Source organism: Notothenia rossii (assembly GCF_949606895.1).
Source record: "Notothenia rossii genome assembly, chromosome: 2".
NCBI classification, from domain to species: domain Eukaryota; kingdom Metazoa; phylum Chordata; class Actinopteri; order Perciformes; family Nototheniidae; genus Notothenia; species Notothenia rossii.
In genome coordinates this window covers 56,490,246-56,516,050 of record NC_136904.1, presented here as the reverse complement: position 1 = coordinate 56,516,050, position 25,805 = coordinate 56,490,246, and the positions used below count along the sequence as shown (strand labels likewise).

The 25,805-nt window shown below is 43.9% G+C and overlaps 1 protein-coding gene across 1 annotated transcript in view; it reads left to right on the top strand.

The window, feature by feature from the left end:
• LOC307029642 (nck-associated protein 5-like) overlaps positions 1–25,486 on the top strand; it is a gene marked incomplete at its 5' end in the record, with an annotated part of 58,392 nt that extends 32,906 nt beyond the window's left edge. The window contains 4 exons of the mRNA XM_079665723.1: positions 112–186; positions 16,039–16,425; positions 20,642–20,737; positions 22,427–25,486. Coding sequence (XP_079521849.1) covers positions 112–186; positions 16,039–16,425; positions 20,642–20,737; positions 22,427–22,428 — 560 coding nt within the window. The 3' untranslated portion in view covers positions 22,429–25,486. The remainder of the gene's footprint in view (positions 1–111; positions 187–16,038; positions 16,426–20,641; positions 20,738–22,426) is intronic.
• Between the last annotated feature and the right edge of the window lie 319 nt (positions 25,487–25,805).

Genomic DNA, 25,805 nt, shown 5'->3' with positions numbered 1-25,805 from the left:
TGCAGGGGGGGGGGGGGGGGGCTGAACGTGTTCCTCATCTTCATCATCTTCACTAGCTCTGCATGGAGGGATGAGTCTGAGGCTGAACGTGCTCTTCATCATCTTCACTAGCTCTGCATGGAGGGATGAGTCTGAGGCTGAACGTGCTCTTCATCTTCATCATCTTCACTAGCTCTGCAGGGAGGGGTGAGTCTGAGGCTCAATGTGCTCTTCATCTTCATCATCTTCACTAGCTCTGCAGGGAGGGATGAGTCTGAGGCTGAACGCGCTCTTCATCTTCATCATCTTCACTAGCTCTGCATGGAGGGATGAGTCTGAGGCTGAACGTGCTCTTCATCTTCATCATCTTCACTAGCTCTGCAGGGAGGGATGAGTCTGAGGCTGAACGTGCTCCTCATCTTCACTAGCTCTGCATGGAGGGATGAGTCTAAGGCTGAACGTGCTCCTCATCTTCACTAGCTCTGCATGGAGGGGGTGGGAGGGGTTCTCTAGAGCAAGGGTTCCCAAAATGGGGGTCGCGAGATGATTACAAAATAAAAATGGAAAATTAAAAAAAAAAAAATTATAAAAAAAAAATTGATTCATTTTTTTTGTATTTAAAAAAAAAAATTGTTATTAATAATAACGTTTGCATGGACATTTTCAGGGGCGGACTAGCCATCTGTATAATTTCCCCGAGGCTCCCCCTTTGACAATCCACTAACACAGTGTTTCTCAAACTTTTTCATACCAAGGACCACTTAACCAATACAAAACACTCATGGACCACCTAACTCCACAAATATCCAAAAACAATAGGCCTGCTTACCCATTCCAACACTATATAACAAATTGCAGCCTAATGGATGTTCTTTCAAAAGTGTGGAATTAAACTGTCCCTGAGTCTGGTGGTTTTAGTCCGAATGCTGCGGTACCGCCTGCCAGACGGCAGCAGACAGAACAGTTTGTGGCTGGGGTGATGGGGGTCTTTGATAATCCTGAGGGGTTTCTTCCTGAGCCGCTGGGAGTAAAAGTCCTCCATGGAAGGTAGCTCCGTCCTGGTGATGTTCTCTGCAGTTTTCACCACCCTCTGTAAAGCCTTACGATTGAGGGCGGTGCAGCTGCCGTACCAGGCTGTGATGCAGCCAGTCAGGATACTCTCTATGGAGCACCTGTAGAAGGTGAGGATCCTCTCTATGGTGCACCTGTAGAAGGTCAGGATGCTCTCTATGGAGCACCTGTAGACGTTGCAGAGTATCCTGGAGTCCATGTTGAACCTCCTCAGCCTGTGGAGGAAGAAGAGCTGCTGTCGAGCTGGTGATGGTGTTAGTGTGATGAGTCCATGTCAGGTCCTCAGTGATGAGTCCATGTCAGGTCCTCAGTGATGTGGACACAGAGGAACCTGAAGCTGTTGACTCTCCACCGTAGTCCCATTGATGGCGACGGGGGCGTGTCCCTCTCTCTGCTGCTTCCTGTAATCCACAATCAGCTCCTTGGTTTTGACGTTGAGATGGAGGTTGTTCTCCTGGCACCAAGATGTCAGGGTTTCGAACTCCTCTCTGTACCCCGTCTCGTCGCCGTCAGCAGTGGCGTCCCAAGACACTCTGGGGGCCCAGGCAGAAGAGACATGCCACCCAACACATCAAGCACAACCGACAGCATATTGTGTTAATGCTTAAGCCTGCATCACACTGTCCCGAAATTGACACCAGATGAACACACGATAAAGGAAATGTTCAAATTCGGCTCTGATCGTAACAACATCGGTCCATTCGTGAGGGCATCTTAAGCCATCGTATAACCGCCGGTGGAGTTTCTCAGGCTCCGGCAGCAACTTCGTGAGCAGTGGCAAAATCTTCGGCATGCCAAAAATATTGCCGAAAGACCTTGCGAAGGTTCATTTTTGTGTTTAATTTGTGCATCCATTTTGCCCTTCGTAAGGCCATCGTGAGGGCATCTTGTCAAATCGTGTCATCTTCGTCTTTACTTTGTGTGATCATCTGTGCCATCGGGCATTTTCCGCTTCACGAAGACAATACGAAGGAAACAAGAAGCTGCCCGATTGTCTTAGAATGGCAACCCGACTACGTGAAGCCCTCGCAATGCCTTCGTGTAGCCATCGTATTATAGTACAATGACATCGAGATGGGACCACGGTGTCGGCGAAGACAGCCGAATTTGAGTAGCTCAAGCATTTTCCATGTGTCATGGTAACATGGACATATAAAAGGCCAGCCTCAGAGCATCTTCCTCAGTCAGTCCTGAGCAACTCTACAGAGCAAAGGCGTGTGTAACTCCCAAAGCTTCAATAACAATTAATCACAATTCAGTTCCTGCTGAATGGCACACTTTGATGATGAGATAACCAGGAAAAAGAAGGCAGCAGCAGCAGTGCTTCTTTTGATGCACCTCAGAGAACATGATGAGCAACTCTTACAGGCCCAGCACCTCCTCTTACAGTTAAAAATGGTCTTATTTCACTTTGTCATTTCTTGCTATTTGTGACCTGCTCTATCGAAATCAGTAGTAGTGATGATACCTGTATTAAGCAGGTGAAACAGGAGCATGAGGACACGGTGTGCTATGTTTCCTTGCAGATCACTTCTCTGGTTGTTTTATTGCACAACAAAATCATGTAAACATGATGTAAATAACATAATTATTACATTGTTTTTGTTACTTTCGTTGCAGTTGTATGTCTTAAATGTAATTTAGGTTAACTTCCTGTTTTTATTTTGAAGGCAAGTTTACGCTGTTGACAGGAAGTTGTTGTTGCTATGGAAACAACATACCTTTGTGTGTGGTTCGGGTGCTATCGTGTGGCCTTCTGTAGGCATCGTACTTGCTTCGGCTGTTGCTTGGCTGTTGACCAAGTTCGTGGAACATCTTCGTGAGAAATTCACAATTCCATATTTGTTTTTCCATCTGGAGTCAATTTCGGGACAGTGTGATGCCAGCTTTAGAAAGGTGCTTCAATGCTAACCTTGTTATCTCCTTTCGTGTAAAGTACTGTGAAATTTCCTTTACCTGAGGAAAAAGCCAAATTTGAAGCAATGGACCATTTGTCCATACTGAAAAACAAACTATCAACATAATCGAAATAGGGACGCAGATTTGGTCTGTTCATAAATTCATACAAATTGGATTTTATGTGGATAAAGAAGAGGGGTTATGAGGGTGAGCCTTATCAACAATTCTCAATGAAACAAACATCTTTGGAAAGTTGAACTTTTACCACGTCAACACATCCACCATAGAATGGGAGGGATGCAACCCTCTTTAATGGTCACACAGGCAGATCACAGCACACACAGTGAAATGTGTTCTCTGCATTTAACCAATCCTAGCACGAGGAGCAGTGGGCAGCTATTGTACAGCGCCCGGGATGCAATGGGAGTTGGGGGGTGGGGGGTTGTCCGGTTCCTTGCTCAAGGGCACCACGGCATGGCAGGAGGTTGACTGGGACCTCTCCAAGTGCCAGTCCACACTCCATATGACTGAGCCACTGCCATCGTATAATTAGCACCGCTGTAATCTTTGTGGGAAATCTGTAAGGAAAATAAAGGAATATCAGAGCTCAGCCATAGAGTGAAACTAGACAGGAAGTACAACTTTAGTTGCTCCTAATGTCATTGCGGCCACTTGCTAAATTAAAACAGCAGCAGATAAACTCTCCACATTGTAAAGGGCTTTTGACAGACACTGCTGAAACGTTATTGGTCAGTGGGACACCATCAGCAAGGCACTGCAAATATCAAGCGTGTTAGATACCGGCGGAGGACTGCCCTCAGGGGTTAACCTCTTAAGGCCCACGGACCTGGTTCCGGGGCCGAAATCGCGTCATTTGCAGGAAACAACGTCTAAGGATCCTTAATATTTAATAAACTATGAATTTTTTATATCCATATAACGGGGAAAAACTCATTTAACTGATCTTTTTTTTTTTTTAAATAAAAAAAAAACACAATAACAGTGAGCCTCTGAATTAGCCCCGAGCGAAAAATGCTAACCTATTACTGCACCGAAAATCACTCCTAGCTCCCTGATTACTTATCCTAGCTGCACATCCAACACATCCTTTATGATCGTAAAGACACAGAATCTAACGGTGCCCACCTAAACAATGAAAGATACAAACTTGCAACGTTATCAACAAAAACGTACATCAAAACAAGTGGCGCTAGGTAGCCCACAACGCTAAGATGGCTTACCTTGGTTTTGTCTGGTCTAAGCTGGTCTTCAATGGCGTTAAAACGATAACAACGATACTGTAGTTAATCCATAGGTTAATATCCAATGTGGCTGTGTACCCTTTGAAATGTTCTGATAATCTATAAGCAATAAAACTGCAATTCCGTTTTAAAATAGTAGAGCAGGCCATTCCTACGCTCTGTAGAGAGATTGAATGCGCGAAGACGCCACCTTTTTTTTTTAGAATGAGTGTGTGCGGGAGGATTTCCCTTCGATTCTATTGGCTCTAACGGTCGGAAAGAGATGTCACATGTCAGAATCGAAGAAGGGGGGCCAGAGATAAGGAAAATCCACCCAAATGGCCCCAGAAGAGGTGTTTTTTGCTAAATCTGTCTAGAAAGGTCAAATATCACTTGTTTTGCATCAATCTTGATACAGGGTACTTATTATATGTTGTACTTTGGATTCCTAAAGCTTTTAGTCTACTAACCCACCATCCAAGGTTAGTTTTCACTATAAGTACAACATATATTTTGGACGGACACTATAATTTACAGTTTTCTACCATGTTCAATCTGAATTTTCTTTAAAATAAAAAACATCTATATTGATTCTGACTTTTATAGATCCAACTCACAGGTTTATTATTACTTTGAGAAAAAAGATTATTAATTTAACACTTTTAGAAGGGAAGATATGGTCATTTGTTCTGGGAATGTCATTTTCGAGCCTGAAACCTGAAAAACAGGCTTGGGGCTTTTAATCACCTCGTTAAAATGTCAGCACTGCACCGGCTACTGTAAGCATGCTCCAAGAGTGAATGAACTGTCCCCCCGGCTGGGAGCTGATTAACCATCAGACTGAACAGAAACTTGATGGGCTTCATGCTGAGTTGAACAAGTAGTTTTAAACTTGATGCTTTAAAATAAGGTGAGCAAAACGGAAACCTATATTAAAATTATAATAATAATATAAAACCTGTGGTAATTATTTATTGTCAAATCACAATAACTTATTCTTCTTCTCTTCTGTTTTAAAGTTCAACTACTTGAATCTCGAAAGAGGAGACATTGATAGTTTATATGTTCTGGTGCAATGATGGCACCCATCAGAACACCGTTGCCTGCCCTAAATGAGCAAATAATCATTTTCATGTGCCATATCAAAAGAGTAACTTCAAATAGATGAATCAGCGTTGTCACCGTTTCATTACAGGCTGATGGTTGCACTGACTGACGGCCGGACAGCAGTGACACCTCTCAATCTGCATTAGCTTCCTATCTAAGGTCTTCTTCTCATCTATAGTAATGGACACGTCTTGTGTTGGACCATAAGCTCTATCAATGAGCCTGCAACACAAAATGCTAATGTCGGTGTGAGCCTCTCAGCTCACACAGGGTTCAAATCGGGACGGAAAGAGCAGGTTGGTGGAACACAGGCGTTTATTAACTCCAAACAATAATATGCGCGGGTCTCAAACGTTGCCCGGGTGGGAAACTTCACAGGTCCTTTGGCGACCTTCCAGGATCCCGCCTACTGCATAACAGAACAGAACCAGGTTACAACATGCTTTTCTTCCCGCACTGATTACCTGATTCCGATCAGCTGTCTGGCCTCCGGCCGAGCCACTCCCTTCACTCCAGCAGCCAGCGCCCAAACCACACCCCGCTGCCACATACCCCCACCGCCCGACTCAGGCCGGGATCCCGCCATCCGCAAGCTGACTCTCCCACCCCCCCCTCCGCCGAGCGAGAGAGGAAATCAGCCACGACCATCCGGTTACCCGGCCTGTGGATCACCTTGAAGTTGAAAGGCTGTAACGCCAGATACCACCGAGTGATCCGAGCGTTGGCATCCTTCATGCGGTGGAGCCACTGGAGCGGGGCATGGTCCGACCAGAGGGTGAAAGTAGTACCGCAGGGCGCCGACCGCCCACCGTATGGCGAGGCACTCCTTTTCCACTGTACTGTAGTTCACCTCCCTCTGGGCGAGCTTACGGCTAATGTACAGTACGGGGCGGTCGACCCCCTCTATGTGCTGGGACAAAACGGCCCCCACCCCACTGTTCGAGGCGTCGGTCTGCAACACAAAAGGGAGAGAGAAGTCAGGAGAATACAGAAGCGGCTTACCACAGAGGGCTTTTTTAACCATCTGTGGTGCCAGCTGACACCGCTCCGTCCACTGGACCGGATCTGAAGCACCCTTTCGGGTCAGGTCGGTCAGGGGACTGGTCAGCTCCGAAAAGGACGGGATGAACCGCCTGTAGTAGCCGGCCAGCCCCATGAACCTCCTGACCTCTTTTTTCGTCTTGGGCGCCAGACAGGCTGAAATGGCGGTTGTTTTCTCTATCTGTGGCCGCACCTGCCCGCCGCCCAAGTGGTACCCCAGATACCGTACCTCCCTCCGTCCAACCGCACACTTCTTCGGGTTGGCCGTGAGCCCCGCCTGCCTCAGGGACTCGAGCACCGCCCCCACCTGCTGCATATGCTGCTCCCATGTCTCACTGTGAATGATGACATCATCCAAGTAAGCAGCAGCATATGCAGAGTGGGGACGCAGCATCCGGTCCATGAGCCGCTGGAAGGTGGCTGGAGCTCCGAACAACCCGAAAGGAAGTGTGATGAATTGGTATAAACCATACGGAGTGGAGAAGGCCGTATTTTCCTTAGACTCTGGAGAAAGGGGAATCTGCCAATTAGGGCTGGGCGATATATCGAATTTACACGATACATCGTGGATTGCACTACATGCGATGTCGTAAATGACCACATCGTGAACACCGAGTATTACGTTGTCAAATCAGTTTCCCGCCGCAGCGAAAGTGAGCTTTCCTTTCTCCCTCATAGACACAGTCACACACGCAGGCACACACGCAGGCCCCGCCCAACTTGCACACACAGGCACATTGAGAGGCATTTGTTTTGAGGAGAGCGAAGGTTAGCTAGTTTAAATGGTTTAAACCTTAGCACAACATGTTAATTTAAAAACGGAACGACTATGGAAGATAGAGTTGCCGAGGCTGACGAACTTGTTCAAAAAAAGAACAGCACTGGGTCCGTAATTTGGCGGTGGTTTGGTTACCATAAGGATGACGTTTCTCAAACAACGGTAATCTGTAAAATATGCAGCAAATTCGTTGCCGCCAAAGATAGTAGTACCTCAAATTTGTTCCAACATCTAAAAATCCATCATCCACTAGAAAATGAAGAGTGTGTTAAACTCAGAATGTCAATATCTGGTTTCACACAAACGCCTAAGCAACCAGCCAGGATACAAATGACTCTGGCTTCTTCTTTTTCGAAATCAGTCCCGTATGACAAAAAAAGTTCAAAATGGATAGAAATCACGGCTGCAGTGACTCAATACATTGCCAAAGACATGGCCCCAGTCAGTGTGGTAGAAAAGCCGGGTTTTCAAAAACTCGTGAAGACACTTGACCCAAAGTATAACTTGCCTGGTCGAAAATATTTTGCGGAGAAAGCTCTGCCAGCCTTGTACGTTGAAGTGAGAGAAAAAGTGACAAACCAGCTTACAAATGTGACCCACTTCTCTACGACTACAGATTTGTGGTCCAGTAGAACCTGTGAGCCATATCTCAGCTTGACCGTTCATTACGTTGACAACTGGGAGTTGAAGAGTGCATGCCTCCAAACGTCCTTTTTTCCGGAGGATCTCACAGGCGAGATAATAGCGCAAGGTTTACAAGAGGCTCTCCTGTCATGGAATTTAGCAGAGGCTCGTCAGGTGTGTATCACCACAGATAACGGGAGTAACATCGTCAAAGCTGTGAGCCTCAATAAGTGGAAAAGACTTCAATGTTTTGGCCACCGGCTGCACCTCGCAATTGGTGAGTAGGCTATCTGTCTGCCTCTTTTATTTTTTTAATATCAGCGATGTTACAACAGCCTGCTAGTAAACACAAAGAATACTTCATAACGTTTTGTGCAATTCATATACATGATGCAACCACACACTATTTGGCCTAAATTGATTAAAAATCGGACTGAGATTTAGGACTGATTAGTAAAAACATTAATCTGCAAAGGTTTTTTCTTTCTGTATTAGTGTCAGTAGATAAACCTACTCAGTCAAGGTAATTATTTGTGATATTTTGTAATCGGACTGAGATTTAGGACTGATTAGTAAAAACATTACTCCGCAAAGGTTTTTTCTTTCTGTATTAGTGTCAGTAGATAAACCTACTCAGTCAAGGTAATTATTTGGGATATTTTGTAACCATTTGTTAATAATTTTGTTATGCTTTCTCAGTTAACTTTTTTGTTATTACATGCATGTACCTATGACTTTTGCACTGTGCTGTATTTAAAAAATATTTGCCAAAAATATTATGGGTGCCAACTCCACGCTGATTGACTGAATTGTTGGATTTCTGTTTCTTTGTCTATATTGTCAGAGAGAAGCATGAAAGACTCCCGCATCGATCGTGCTGTTGGTGTTTGTAAGAAGGTAGTGAGCAGTTTCTCATTCAGCTGGAAAAAGAGGAGAGATCTTGGAACAGCACAGCAAGAGCTAAACTTACCTGCACACCAGCTGATCAGTGAGTCTCCTACCAGATGGGGCTCCCGAGCCAAAATGATTGAGCGAGTGCTGGAGCAGGAGCGAGCTATCTCACAAGTCTTGGCCGCAGACAAAAAAACAAGGCATCTGGTTCTGACCTGGCAAGACCTGGAAGTCCTTGAGTCAGTGCTCAAGGCCCTAAAACCCCTCCTGGAATTCACCGACGCATTATCAGGGGAAGACTATGTTACAGTGTCTTGTGTAAAGCCTGTGCTTCATCTCTTCCACTCCAGCATCTTGGCAATTCAGGATGATGACACTGCACTTACTCAGTCCATCAAAGTCTCCATCCTGGATTATCTGAGGGAGAAATTTGATGACCCTGCCACCAACGACCTGCTGGACATGGCTGGCTTAGTGGATCCAAGGTTCAAAACAAGATACATAGCGGAAGACAAGCTAGAGGAAACCAAGTGCAGGGCCATATCAGAGATGGAGGCAATGCTGTCTGAGTCTGACCAGGGTACTGCTGAGTCATCTGCTTCACAACATCAAGCACCAGCAGTATCAGAGCCACCAAAAAAGAAAACCCTTGGAAGCTTCTTCAAAAGGGCAACAACATTCTCTGCCACATCATCACATAGAGAGCGGATTGAAACAGAGTTGTCTGCCTACTTGCAATCTGCCGATGCTGACAGTGAATCAGATCCCCTGCAGTGGTGGAAGACCCATGAGGAAATGTTCCCAAACTTGAAAAAAGTGGCAAAAAAGTATCTGTGTATGCCCGCCACCAGTTCTCCATCGGAACGATTATTCAGTACATGTGGGAATATAGTTACATGCCATCGAGCATCTCTCAAACCCGACACAGTTGATAGACTTGTGTTTTTGGCACAAAACCTGTAGATAAGCAGTTAGTACTGACTTCAGACATGGCACAATCTTGCACAAAATGCAGCTATTTTTTTGTATATAGTTTTTGACCAAACCAGTTTGACATCATGCACTGGTTTGTTGATTTAAAAGAAAAGATGCACTTTGATTTAAAATGTCTAAAAAGTCCTTTTATTTATGTTACATAAAAATGTCCAGTGACAGTGACTTTACTTTATTATTTTATTATTGCACTTTCAATATGTTTTGATATGGATAAGGGTTTCTGCGCTTTTTCATTGAGCTCTGTTTTTGCCCATAGAAATAGGCAACAGTATGTATGTAGGGTAGGCCTACATTTATTTTAATATGTATTGAATAAATACTGTTCAACTCAACTTTATGATCTACCGCACATTTGTCTCATTATTTTACATTCCCTTTTTTCTAAGTATTTTTTTTTTGTGTGTTGGTTAAAATCGTTTTAATACAAACCACTAATGAAGACAGAATAAATAACAATGGTTTAATGCAGACATATGTTAGAGGGACTGCTAGAATCATAATGTAAACTGTAAACATCAAGGGGTTAAATAAAAAAATAAAACATTTTTTTAGAGGACATTTCAGAATATCGCGATATATATCGTATATCGCGATATAGTCGGTAAATATCGCGATATCATTTAGAGACCATATCGCCCAGCCCTACTGCCAATAGCCTTTGGTTAAATCCAGCGTTGTGTAAAAGCGAGCAGTGCCTAGCCGATCCAGGAGTTCGTCGACCCGGGCATTGGATAAGCATCAAATTTGGACACCTCGTTCACCCTGCGGTAGTCCACACAGAACCGGATTGACCCGTCGGACTTACGTACCAGCACGGCGGGGCAACACCAGTCACTGGTGGACTCTTCTATCACTCCCATCTCTAGCATAGCCTGAAGCTCCGCCTGAACAATTTTCCTCCTGTGTTCAGGCAGCCGATAGGGCCGTGAACGAATGGCCACGCCCGGGGGCGTTTCTATGCGGTGGTGTATGAGAGAGGTGCGCCCTGGCAGCGTAGAGAACACGTCGGCAAACTGCCTTTGCAACGAAGCAACGTCTGCTCTCTGGCCCGGTGAGAGATTGTCGCCACAACAGACCGGGGCTACTTTGTTGCTTTTAATGACCTCCGGTCCCAACTCATCTCTCTCAATCACCGTGGTGGCCAGAGAAACCGACGCCACCTCCTTCCATGCTTTCAGGAGGTTAAGGTGGTAAATCTGTGTTGCTCCCCCCCTGTCAGAACGCACCACCTCATAATCTACGTCCCCCACTCGTCGTGTGACCACGAAGGGTCCTTGCCACTTGGCGAGTAGTTTAGAGCTAGAGGATGGGAGTAATACAAGCACTTTATCTCCCGGTGAAAATTGTCTCAGTTTCGACCCTCTGTTGTACAGGCGCTGCTGACGTTCCTGAGCCTGGAGCAAATTCTCCCGTGATATCTGCCCCAGTGAGTGGAGTTTTGCTCGCAGGTTCATAACGTACTGTATTTCGTTCTTACTGGTGCTTGGACCCTCCTCCCACTTTTCCTTAACTAGGTCCAAAACACCCCGGGCCTTCCTACCAAATAACAGCTCAAAGGGAGAAAATCCCGTGGAGGACTGGGGCACCTCCCGCACTGCAAACAACAGAGGATCTAGCCATTTATCCCAATTACGGCTATCTTCGTGAACGAACTTACGAACCATGTTCTTTAGTGTTTTGTTAAACCGTTCCACCAGGCCGTCGGTCTGTGGATGGTAAACACTAGTCCGTATTGAATGGACGCCCAATAGTTCATACAGCTCGCGTAGTGTGCGTGACATAAACTGTGTGCCCTGGTCAGTCAGGATCTCTTTCGGGATCCCGACTCGGGAGATAATGTGAAACAGTGCTTGCGCGATGCTCTTTGCAGAGATATTACGCAGCGGCACTGCCTCGGGATATCGCGTTGCATAATCCACTAGGACTAGTACAAAGCGATATCCCCGTGCACTCCGGTCTAATAGCCCGATGAGGTCCATTCCAACTCTCTCAAAAGGCACCTCAATCAATGGTAACGGGCGCAAAGGCCCTCTGAGGATGGCCGGCGGGTTAACCAGCTGACATTCACGGCAAGCTGCACACCACCGCTTCACATCTGCGCGAATGCCAATAAAATCGGGCCATTATCCGGTGTAGTGATTTGTCGTACCCTAGGTGACCTGACATGGGGTTATAATGAGCCTCCTGGAAAACCATTTCCCGACGGCTTTTTGGCACCAACAACTGGGTATTTATCTCTCCTGTCTGTGTGTCACGGCTTACACGATACAACCTGTCCCTAACCACCGTAAAGTGTGGGTGAGTGAGTGCTGCGTTTGGGTGTAGCTGGGAGCCATCAATACTCACCACCCGGCCGAAGGCGTGCTGAAGGGTCTCGCCCCTCGACTGTTCGAGGGGGAAATCTTCCACGGGAAACACCAGCGGGTCCAGAGGGACCTCCGCGGCCCCCTCCGTGTCCGTTTCCCCCTGGATGTCGTCAGCCGCCTCCGACTCTCCACTAAACACAGCACACAACTCACATTTCCCTGCCGTCCGTGAACGCACCCCCATAGCCCCCGCTAGCTTAGCAAACCCCGGCCAATTCGTTCCCAAAATCAGAGGGTGCGTAAGGCAAGTGCTAACTCCAGCCCTGACTCTATGCTTTTTCCCCTTATAAGACATTTCCAGCGTCACCTCCGGGTACTGGTGAATATCCCCATACACACACCTCACCTTCACCCACGATGCTTCAATCAATGCCCCAGGCCGAACCAGGTGCTGATGGATCATCGTCTGATTACAGCCCGTGTCCATCAGAGCCTGGTGTGTACCCCCCTGTATACATACCGGTATACGGTACGTCCCTTCCAAATCGGGGGCGGCAACTGGCGGTCCTGCAACCCGAACCAGCTGTCCGACCTCCGTGAGAGGACACTCCCGTCGGAAGTGGCCGGGCTGCCCGCACCGCCAGCAATCCTGCCCTGACGTCTGAGGAGCCCCCCGTGGTGCCGGACGACCAGAAGCGTAGGCCGGACCCTGGGGAGAGATAAAAACCGGAGGGTAAGGTAGAGCTAGGGGGGAACGTGTCGGGGCTGCGGGGTTGGGGCCGTGTGATGGTGGGGAGGGAAGGGCAGCTGCTCCAGGAAACCTCCTCCTCGGGGCTGGGACGGGTCTGCCCGCTGAGACGGCTGGTAGTCGGGGCTCCTATTTCATGCTCCACCGGGGAAGCGAGAGGTGGTCCTCCGCAAGGACGACGACGAGAAGGGCCGGTCAGCGTCCTCGAAGGGGAGGGCCCGGAACCGGCGGCGATGTCCCTCTGGCGTGCTGCCAAGCCGGTCCAGGATGGCCTTCCTCAGATGCCGGTACACATGCCGAGAGGCTGCTGTCAGGCTGTGGGCGGCTAGCTGCGCACTCCCAGATAGGAGAGGCAATAGCCGCGCTGCCCACTCCTCCTCCGGCCACCCGCACGCCGCCGCTGTGCCCTCAAATATGTCCAGGTATGCCTCCGGATCATCCTCTGCCGTCAATTTCTGGAGGGCAATTGAAGGCGGTCGGGCCGGGTTGGTAGCGGGATCGCCATCCCGAGCGGCCGGACGCTGCAGCAGCTCCCGTAGGAGAGCCCGGTCCTCGCGCTGGCTCGAGGCGATCCCGAGCAGAGCCTCGCTCTGCTGTCGCTGTAATACTGTGGTGGTCTCCTGCATGTGAGCGAGACGTTGGAGGGCCTGACCCAGCGGGGTTTCTCCTTCCGACATCAGGTCCCTGTTCAGGCGTCACTGTGAGCCTCTCCGCTCACACAGGGTTCAAATCGGGACGGAAAGAGCAGGTTGGTGGAACACAGCCGTTTATTAACTCCAAACAATAATATGTGCGGGTCTCAAACGTTGCCCGGGTGGGAAACTTCACAGGTCCTTTGGCGACCTTCCAGGATCCCGCCTACTGCATAACAGAACAGAACCAGGTTACGACATGCTTTTCTTCCCGCACTGATTACCTGATTCCGATCAGCTGTCTGGCCTCCGGCCGAGCCACTCCCTTCACTCCAGCAGCCAGCGCCCAAACCACACCCCGCTGCCACAGTCGGTTTGCAGACTTGCCAGTTGCTTAGCTAAAGGTGCTTTGAACAGCTTAAAAACATACCTGCAAAGGTTTAGATGCTTAAGGCTGAATCTGTATTCACAAGACGCTGTCGCATTGTGTCCTGCCAGCTGATACCAGCCCAGGTTAGTTTACCTTATTTCTCTATGGTCCTGCCAGATCAGCTTTCAAACCACTATGGCCACTGGCCATATACAACACCAGAAGATAATCACTGCAATGTTGACTTGGGACATGGAGACAGTTATTGATTGAGCTTGGTACAACAGAGGAAGGATGTGAAGCTCACACATGTTCAAGGTTTGTTTAAACCAATCAATGCTCAGCCTGTGTGATGCTGCTTTCAGGGAACACTGTGTCACAGCGCTCCTTAACTTCCAACTAACCAAACTAATCAATAACGTCTGTTCTATGTCTTCTCAATTCAATGAATTGTTCTTGTTTACAACAGTTAAAAACAGACACTTATCCAAAGTGCTGCTGAACTTACAATTACCTTTATACATGGAATCTGTAAAGATGTTATTAAAATGTTGTTCTTACACTGTGATATTGATTATTTTACTTAAGTAAAAGAGTAGGAATACATTTCGAAGACAAGAACTACCTTTAACTTTATTCATAATTTGTTACCGCTATCCTAATTCTCTGGTAATTTCACGCATTTGGAAAAACTCAATTATTTTGAGCAATCCATCTTGAAACTGCAAGAAGTGAAGACAAAGAAGAATGTTGTAGAAAGTAAGAGGGGCGAGAAGTCTCATGGGAGCACGCCTTAATTAATAAAGGGGAGCAGCTGTTGCCTTGCTCCTGCCTGAGATGCCTGCAGGTTCCTGCCACAGGGTTCATATTAAACATGAACAGCTAGTGGATATCTTTTCTTATTTAGATTCAGATAGATGGCTGCTGTGATCCATCTTGTTTTTTTATTATTTCTGCTCTTTTTTATTTCTGCTCGGTTTTTAAAGTTGCTGAACAGCAATGTGAATGACACCTCGCATATTTCAAATGCAGAGCTTTAGTTTTATCAGTGTAACTCTAATTGTAGTTCTGCAGGCAATATTTCAGACCTTTTCATTGATGTTGAGAAACATCACTGAAACAACCCGGTATCACGGCAAGACGTGAACATGTGACGATTTACCATGCTGGGAGACGTGAAGATGTCACGATTTCGTCCCTTCAAACGTGACAGTTACACAGTATTGTTAACCCATGTTAACCAGTGGAGAAATAACCGGAAATGCCAAGCAAATGCTACCCCGACGTAATGATTTTTTTTTTTAATACTCGATTACACCGATTTTCTTGTTGCCCCAGCTGGTCGACACCTCTTTTAGCAGAAACAAAGGCTACATTAATGTATTAAATCGATGTTAATCCATGCGTGTGGATGTGGAATTAACGGACGTGACTTTGTGCGATTGAGTTGCCAGGCAACAGCTTCAGTTCATGTTAATTTACAAACTCTTCAACTACAACCGTAGTTGTATTTAAAAACATGTTAGATGGCCGTGATAACGGGTTGCACATAAAACATGACCACTTATGTTTGACAGTTGTGTTTAATGTATTGCTAATACAAATACACACATTTGAAGTGTATTTAAATGTCATGTCATTGGCATTTCTCACATTTCATATTCACAGTGAACAATGCATGCTACTTCTCACCCATCTGTAATCGAAAGCAGTGGTTTAAGTGAGCTTGATTTGAAAGTGGCCGAGTCATGCTGTGTGACAGAGCTATTTGTATGTGGTAATGAACTGAGTCATTACCCAGTGTAATTACATTGTACTGAACCAGCACATTTCAATTTGGCTTGCAATAGGAAACTATTGCCAAGTGAGTGGAGAATAAATAAGAGAACAGACTAACCATCTGTTGGATGTCTGCTTCAAAAATGAATCAAACACAACACTAGAACCAGCTGTTAACAGAGGATAATATGGCAGGAATAAAAAGGAGGCATGACCGAAAAACAATCACATAGTCCAGCAGAGAGAGCCATTATTATTATTGACGTAAAGCTGCCCTCATTTGATAATGAACGCTCTTTCACTGATTAAAATCTTCAGTTTTCATTTCAAGGACTTTATTTATCAGAGTGAGTAAAAATCGATTATTCACGTGGAAAGTCTTTACACAAATATTTCCTTGAGACAACAGTGCAGAGTTACAGCACATGATATAGATTAGTAACTAACTATTATTATTGTGTTTTAGTATATTTTAAAGGTTTCTTTAGCTCCACTTCAACCATGGTTACCCTGCTGTGTCATTTCTGTTGTTTCCCTCTCTCTCCTGAGCCGCTTCACTGTCCTCCCTGTGCCCAGGCTCAGGCTGCAAGATGCGGACGTTGGACAGTGGGATCGGGACCATCCCCCTTCCTGAATCCTGCTCCTTCTTCTCCTCCATCCTGCAACTCCTCCCTAAGTCCTCCTCAACCCCAGACCAGTCCCTCAGTCCTCCCAGTATCCCCGGCTCCTCCAGCAAGGATGTGTCTCCTTCCCCTTTACCCCGCTGGAGAATACCCTCCGGTTTTAAGGACAGCAGCCATGCAGGGGGGCCAAACTCCTTCTCCAGCTCCTCCATGACCCATATCCGCTCAGTGCCTTTCCCCACTGTGGCCTTCCTCCAGCCCATCCAACCCCAGTCTCAACCCATTGTGACGTGTTCCAGTGTGTGTGATACCCAGAGCAGGCTGCCCAGACCCCCCCCAGGTACAGTAACGCCCCCGGTGTGGACTGCAGGGGTCCAGAGGACACTTCAAGGGGATTCTCCTACTAGTTTTCTGGAGAAGGGTTATTTTTATATACAAAATTAGTCAGTGGAAAATATTTTCGTATGGCAACTAAACTATGTTTACAGAAATTCGAATGAACATATATACAAAAATAACCATAAACTAAATAACACTAACTAACAAATACAAAGTAACTTAAACTAAACTAAAATGAAGGTAAAACGTTCTAATTGTCTAAAGCAGGGGTGTCAAACTCAAGGCCCGGGGGCCAAATCTGGCCCGCCGCTTCATTTTATGTGGCCCCACAAGACCTTGCAAAGAATATAATCAGTTTATTATAAGGTTACGTGCCGCTTTACAGGAGCATGTTGCCCATAAACTACATGTCCCACAATGCATCTCATTTTGTGAGATGTGCACTGAAGAGACTTGCAATGATTTGCCCTAGACTTCTGCTATCAGACGTAGTTAATTATGAAATGATTACCCTAGATAATAATCCAATGCAGAGGAAATAATGTAAAATAATACATTATTTTATATATGTTATATAGACCCTCCAGAAAAACGCGGGCAAAAATCCTTGATTACGCGGGCTAGGCTAAAATCCTTGATTATGCGGGCTAAAATCCTTGATTATGCGATTAAACATGCAGGGTTTTTATGTGATTTTATGTGGTGAAATTGCGGGAAGTTGCGAAATATGCGGAAAGTTGCGAAGGAGGGTCTAGTTATATATATTTATCTATGTATATTTAAATAGTCTTAAAGTTACCACCAGCCCTTTGAGTGCAACCATAATTCTAATGTGGCCTGCGATGAAATTGAGTTTGACACCCCTGGTCTAAAGTAATGACAACAGTTGAATGTGAAAAGGTCTCCTAAGGCAAGGAGTAGGATTTTCCTAAAAAGAATGTATAGTGTGTGAGGGTCTCTGCAGAGACCCTGCTGCCCCTATGTTGCTGCTTGTGATGTTTCCGGACACCAACCTCTATTAAAAACCAACAACATGATGCTAGATTGTGAGCATCATCAAATCTGCAAGTCTGGCAGAAAAAGTACTTAAAAAACACAAACATCTTTTTAGTTACTATAAGCGCGTTCACACCGCAGTACTTTTCCCACTTTAGTTCATCAGAGTTCTTTAGTTCTCATTAACTAAGTACAGATCGCGTTCACACCGGAATAAGTCCCTGAGGGTGGATTAGGCAAATGAAGCCGCTGACGTCACTTCTTCTTCTTCTGCTTTGGGTTTACTGGCAGGCCGCAAACATCTTCACGGCGTATACTGCCACCCGAAGTCCCCGGCCGGAAGTCCCCGGAGCTGGGGACTGGCTTCAGTAGAAGCTGCTGGGACTCCCAGCGCCTTCCGAGTAAATCGCCAGAACGCCGACACCTCCTCATCACTCCACCGCTCCCATGTTTTCTTTTATGTTGCCATAAGTTAGTCTCTCTGCGTTTCTGCGCTGGGCTAATGCTAATGCTAATAATGCTAATGCGAGGATAATAAAATAGCGGCTTCACAAAACGTTTTGGGAGTTTTAAGGGGCGTGGTTTGCAATCCGCCCAGCCAATCAGACATAGGAACCTTTTTCTCCCACGAAAGTACATGCTCTCTAGCAGGGACTGAAAAGGGGGTAAAAAGGTTCTCATGAGCTCATTTTTAGTTCCGGCTCTTTTTGGTGTGAACGCGACATTTCGGAACTATATCGGAACTAAAGTGGGAAAAGTACTGCGGTGTGAACGCGCCTTATGATGTCCATACATTGATGCATTAGTTTTAAAGTGGGGTTTTGCTCAGTGTATATGCTGCTTCTGAAAACACTTTGGAGTTTCCAATAAGGACATATTCAGTGAAAGTTATGCTTGGGGGTTCATTATTCATGTATCCATCAAGGAGATGTTTAAGAGGCATCCACTGCTTTCACGCTTCCTGCTTTGGTTTAACAAGTGTGCCACTTAAAGGAGCACATATGTTTATATATATCCACACATAATAGACTACCGGAAGCAGCATTGATCATTCCAATAACCCGAGCCTCCACACTGCCAGGCCTGCTCATTATGCTTATCACATAGCATGTGCCAACATGTATTTTATATTTGGTGGTTCAGGGGGGAGGGTTCTCCGCCAAACATAACATATACGCACAGAAAAAAAAGAAGCTTTTACGCCTGTCAAGCTTGCCAGTCTAACACGGTGCATAAGCAGTATTGAAAACAACGCAATCTTTCAGGGTTAGGTTCATCTAATATAAAAAAAGTACGGTGGCCCTGAAGTGCAAGTCAAAACAGCATTTCAGGAAATACCACAGCATTTCAGAAAACGCTACAGCATTTCACAAAACACCACAGCATTTCACAAAACAACACAGCATTTCAACTTATACGGAAAGGGTATTGCTTTAGGGAGAACACTTCTTGTTTGTGATTGGACAGAGCCAGCCAGAGAAGCACTGCTGTGATTGGTTGTTTTTGCTGCCAGTCAAGAAATGACGCTTGTCCCAAAATATCAGCTGTTAGCTGTTAGCACTCAGAGCTAACAGCTCTTCATATCTGTTCAGAAACTGGACCAAAGTTAAACAAGTACAAACCACAGACTGTCTGTGTCATGGCGAATACAGTCGCTGCTTTATTTATGTATGTATGCCGTTATTGTGAGTTTGGACGGAGCAGCTACAGGTTGGTTTATCCTGATCGATCCGATCTCCATTCAGAAAAAACGCATTTTAAAAGGTTTTTAGCCTGCCGTCTGTCTGCAGACTTGTCAATGCATTAATTCATGGTTTTTACTAACTGGTTATGGTATGTTGTTTCTTCGGCATCATTTTGAAACCTGTATTACAATTAAATCACGGTAAAATATGTTCCTTTTGTTGTAGTCTACCATAGTATTTATATGGATATAAGCCCCGAATATTCGCATCGCTCTAATCGCTTGAGTTTCAGGTTTCACCGCGGCTGTGTTAACTCCTGTCATTCAAACAAGACGCGCTGGAGAGGGGTCGGGGCTTATATCCATGCAAATACTTTGGTAGATACCAACTACAACAAAATGAACATATGTTACCGTGATTTAATTGCTGTGGTGTTTTGTGAAAATGCTGTGGTGTTTTGTGAAATACTGTATATGTTTTGTGAAATGCTGTGGTGTTTTGTGAAATGCTGTGCTGTTTTGTGAAATACTGTATATTTTTTGTGAAATGCTGTGGTGTTTTGTGAAATGCTGTGGTTTTTTGTGAAATGCTGTGGTGTTTTCTGAAATGCTGTAGTGTTTTCTGAAATGCTGTAGCGTTTTGTGAAATGCTGTGGTGTTTTGTGAAATGCTGTGGTGTTTTGTGAAATACTGTATATGTTTTGTGAAATGCTGTGGTGTTTTGTGAAATGCTGTGGTGTTTTCTGAAATGCTGTGGTGTTTCCTGAAATGCTGTTTTGAATTGCACTTCAGGGCCACCGTAAATAAGAGCCGGACAGAGCCGCTAACGTTAGCCTAACTCAGATACCAGAACCCAAGATAACTCCATGCAATGGGGAATAATGTGCTTTGAAGGGGCTTTTTATTTTAACCCAACAGATCCTGAAATTATAACTAGTCACCTGATGAAATACTTCTTGTCCTTGAAAGTAACGCAAGGTTAGGCTACTGCTTATAGTAAGCTAATTAGTCCAATGTGCTCGTTTTTGTCACCTTGAATTAAATCCTTGTACCTCCTGTTTTTGGTTTTTAGTAAAGGCTACATATAAAAACATGACAACTCTTTAGATGTACAACTGCAATGTTATTCCTAAGCAGTTTAAATTACAAACCCCACATCTCCTGAGGGACACTTCTTCTTATACACCATGAACACTTTTAGCTGTTCAATGTTATTTATCTCCACCTTAACTCAATATCCAGCAAACAAAACTCTGGTTTATTTCTCAGTGTTTCAGTTCAGGAAGGCTATTGTCTCTTAAAGGTCAGAAGTACGAATTAGTCATCTTTCAAGATGTGAGCCAATGCTCCTTGGTGTTCAGATCTCCTGCCACTTTGATTCAGAAGTCTGGTTTGACTTTGAAGATGTTGGATGTTGGCCAGTCAGTGTCACTCTGTTCTCCCAACTCCACATTTGAGACCTCTACTTGACATATCAGAGAGTAGAGTGTGATTGCTGAGAAAACCTCTGAAGTTAGTTTAATCCTGTGTTTTCCAGGTGGGATGGAATCAAAGAAGTTGACCTATATCAAATCCAAAACCCGAGCCACTTCGAGCCAACAGAAAGAGCAGACAAGACTTCAGCTCGCCAACTGTAAGGCATAATGGAGCAATACCCACACCCACAAAATCATCTTTTCTATCAATTATTCAATGATTGAAGAAAACTTGCATGCCCTCACAATGAGAGAAAAAACAAACAGCTGAAAGAAAATCCTCAACAACTTGGAACATTAGCAACAACTTGGAACATTAGCAAAACTATATCGAAAAAAAGACTTTGATGATATGATTATCATGAATTAGCTGTGTAAGACATTGTAAACATATTTTTGATATAGTTTTACAATTGTTAAACCGACCTCTATTTACTTCAATTCATTAATAGACCTGTCTCCATTTCTCGATTCTGTGTTCAATGTGAAGCAGACAAGAAACGTTTCTTGGAGAATTCAAAGTCACACGGGTTGAGTAATTGATAAAACAGATGATCATTATGTGGTCCAAGTATTACACATTTGTAAATAAAATAAAACATAACACCCTTTGTTTCTGTGTCCACTTAACCACAGTGCACATTGTCATTCTCTTACTTTAATGTCATGTGTAGAGAAGGTTCATCTTGATTTGATACAAAAATCACCTCTGAAAGGTGAAGTAACATTCTGTTGCCTTTAGGTACAATCCTTTAATTAAAACCGTTTCACAGATATACACTCTTCCACACTTTAATTTTCCATACCATATAACAACACTTCACAGTATCCATAGTTAGAATCCATATTATATGAAACAGACCTGGTTAACTCACATGGGAAACTTATGTTGAAAGTGATATAACTTAACATCAACATGCAGGGCAGCAGGTTTCTTCAAATATCATCGCTGCCCACTGCAATCAAATCCCAAGTTGTCTGTTTCTATTTGCATTTAAACCACAGTTGCTTGTGCACTGATGATTGGATGATAAATGTTAAATATAACACCGACAACACTTTAATACTATTGAAATCATTGAAATGTAAGGTGGTCTGCAGTCAGCTGAAAGAGTTGCTGACTATCTTTGAATACATTAGGCACGTTCACACCGCAGTACTTTTCCCACTTTAGTTCCGAGATAGTTTCCGTCCCTGCTAGAGAGCAGCTACTTTCGTGGGAGAAAAAGGTTCCTATGTCTGATTGGCTGGGCGGATTGCAAACCACGCCCCATAAAACTGCCAAAAAGTTTTATGAAACCGCCATTTTATTATCCTCGCATTGCACTATTAGCATTAGCATTAGCATTAGCCAAGCGCAGAAACGCAGAGAGACTAACTTATGGCAACACAAAAGAAAACATGGGAGCGGTGGAGATGAGGAGGTGTCGGCGTTCTGGCGATTTACTCGGAAGGCGCTGGGAGTCCCAGCATCTTCGACTGAAGCCAGTCCCCAACTCCGGGGACTTCCGGCCGGGAACTTCGGGTGGCAGTATACGCCGTGAAGTTGTTTGCGGCCTGCCAGTAAACCCAAAGCAGAAGAAGAAGAAGTGACGTCAGCGGCTTCATTTACCTAATCCTCCCTCAAGGACTTATTCCGGTGTGAACGCGCCTATTGGTTGTCTATGTGCAGGTTCTTGGGATATAAACTGAGGAATTGTATTGCAATATGCGATTAAGCCATTTCTGTAGAAATAAACAAAATAATGTTGCATGTTAATAATTTGCATGACAGACGTTTATTTTAGATGTTGTTGGCATGGTACCTTGCTATTGGATCTCACTCTGCTCTACATTTTCCATTTCAGAGTTCACAAAGCTGACTGAGTCTACCTGAAGCAACAAATCAATCGGATTTCTCACTCTAACACATATGGAGGATCCCTGAATCCCAAAGTTTGGACAGTGTGTCTCTGTATCAGGATGAAACACTCAGAGCTGGACAACCAGTGAGCTTGGCATCGTGGGCTTCCACCTGTGCTCATTGTGGGGCTGAGATACTGAGTAGCATTTCAGGTGTAGTAATGAACCTTCTGGCAGCCATTTTGAAGGTTTCCATCTCATTGACATTACTGCAAACTGTTATATCTGCTTCTCTAGTGTGTTGGTGAAAACTGTACCTATAATAACAATTTTACAATAGTTACCATATGTGTACAATCATTTGACCGACTTACATGCTTTCAATACAGCACACACTTAACTGCCAAAAGTAATACAATGATAATTTTACCATTTTGTGAACCTGATTAGTTGCTCCAGTGACGAAGGAGTTATTCATCTGGCAGCGCCGTGTCATCAAGTTTGGCCCAAAGAAGACAGAGCAAATACTAAGCCTAAACCTCGCTGCAGCTTCACAGTTAACATGTTTAGCAAATAATGACCCACCCTATGTATCCAGCAGACAAGATAATCCTATTTCAACTAGTTTTAGCAAATGTACACATCCAATAGAGTCTTTATCCTGCTAGCTGTTTTGAACATATTTGAATGGCTTTATCTTACTTTGCATCTGTACAGCCAAAACAATGAGCTAGGAAATGATGATATGAAGCTTAATTTGATTTCACATTTGTTTACTCTTTAAATAATTGGTAAATTCAGGCTTAAAATTGAAAAAAAATTCACAAGTGCAAGAAATTCACCACCAGACCTTCATGTTGGCACCAGCTCTGCTCACTTTGGAGAATAATAATGGAAATGAAAGATCTGCACCAAAATCCTGCTCAACAAAGATTAGTCATCATATTCATTCTCCAGCCAATCACAGTCAATGTGAAGATCTAATCCTGCTTCACATCTTATAAATACCTAAAGCTACTGAAAACTCACACATATTTCACTCGTCTTTTTTTCATGGAACCCGATAAACTCAACAAACTATGGTTTCCATCCTGAAGACCCTATATGTACAGCACTAACTACTGATTGCCATTCATGTCCCTTAACCTGACTTAGCAATGTGAATCTTTAAAGTGTGCACTATCTGGTTGGAAACTTTTTTTATTGTCACAATGTTAATATCAACTTGCATGCAACCACCCTCTAGACTTATTCTAACCACAGATATCCATCTTATAGAGAGTTTCATCACAAGAGGTTTAACTTGGTGTCCACTGTTTTTTTTACCCACATTGAAATATCTAGTAACAAAAGCAAAGGTCTTCTACACTGAGTCTGATACGGAGGTCCTGAGAGGAAAGAGAGAAAAAAATAATTCTGTTAATCCATTTTATAAGTTTCATCTAATTGGTTGTCGCTTCTGTGCTTGTGACTGAAGAACATTTGACAACACAAGGGTTTGTGAAGATAATCTTTCTTTATGCCTGGATTTTATTCTCCATCTGTAGAAGAGGTGTGGGGAAAGGGTTTTGCGTGGAGTTTTTCTAAATTACCTTTATTTCATCTTTGAAAACATTTTGGGGAAAAATGTGGGCATGTGAAAGTAAGTTATTGTTTCTTGTTGAGATATTAATAAATTATGGTTATTAATGTATCCCAATAAAAATCGAAAATAAAAGATTTCCAATTTATATAGATTATACTGGCAAAATAGTTCACGTAAACAAAGGAGGAACAACATTATAGACCAGTCTTAGAAATATGATCAGCAGGATTTGTTTTCCTCTCAGGGCTTCGTGGTCTGACTATCAAGTCTCAAATGACGTTATACAGGTTTCACACTCTGTAAAGAGTGCACATCACATCTTGTAATGAAACTCTTCAAATGTAAACTGCGTTCTGTATTTTGTACACGTTTCCACAGTTATGACATCAGGACAGTGAGTTGTGCATGTTACCTTAGTTAGAAAGCACCCGGTAGGCCCATTGTTGTGCTAGCTCAGGGAAAGTACTATTTACTGTCTCTGATAGATGCTGTGCATTTATTAAGTAAACCTCAACTTTAACATGTTCAGTCATTTTACTGCAGCCAGTGGACACACCACATTTCACTGTAATCCTTTAAAGATATCAATATTTTCCTCTTCTTTGTTTTTGTCTGTACATTTAACCATATAATAACTCACCAGTTTCTCTCTATTATGTATGCCGTGTCTTTTACTGTAATTTTATTGGTGTTTTGAATGCATACCGACATATTCGACAGTTTTAGCTGCTTTGCGATGTTTCCCCTCACACCTTCGTCAGCTCCTTGCATTTTCATGCATAGATGTTTGCCAAAATGCATATTGGCAAAATCTGCTCTGAGCTAATCACATACAGAATAATAAATGCACCTGAATCTACATATCAGACTTGTCATGGTGACTATAGCCATAATGTTCTGAAACACTGGAGACAGTTTACACTTGATGTAGAACTATGGAGCACTGTAAGGTTGCACAATATCCTTAGTCATGTCATCTTACTCTATTTACCTCTTAAACCTTTACTTACTTGCTACATGTCAATGTTGAAGGTGATGTTTGTTGAGTTAAATGAAATATGTAGCGTACACAGGTGAGACGAGGCGTTTATGGATCAGGGATTGGCTGTACTGATACGGGTAGATGGAGCATGGTGTCTGTGTTTCTAAAAAGGCTCACATAATAAAGAGCCTCACCCTCACAAGAGTATTGTATTTTTCTAACATTTACTCTCAAGCTCAGTATTTGTATTCAGCACCAATGAGTGTAATTTACCATTTATTGCACATATTGTTACTCACTATGACAGGTATTCTCCCTCTAAATGTTTTTCTTTCAGACCCAAATAATAACAGTGATGTTTTTGTGTGACAGTCACCTTAGCAGTACCAATTGAGAATTGTATATTACTGATATTCTTTGTTTTATGTAAAAGATTAAATACAAAAAAATAACTATTTCAATACTTACATTAAAGATGCTGACTTGTGTTTGACTGAATTCAGATGGCTGTAGATACTCAGGGGTTTATGTTAGCAGGAGACAGTATGAAAGATGGAAGAGCTCCAGATCACTGGCTCCACTTGCATTTCAATCTTTGTGACAATAACAAATGGTTTTTTTCCCCCAATAACAAATGTAAGTAAACTGTTAGCAGAATACCAAACAACATGTCTCGGGCAGTGGATCACATTCTCTCAAACTGGAAATACTCCGGCTGGGCTTCTAACAGTGTTGTCAGATACTGTACAACATAAATCTTAAAAAACAAGAATGAATAATTAAGAATGCTTCTTTTGAAAATGGACATCAATGTATT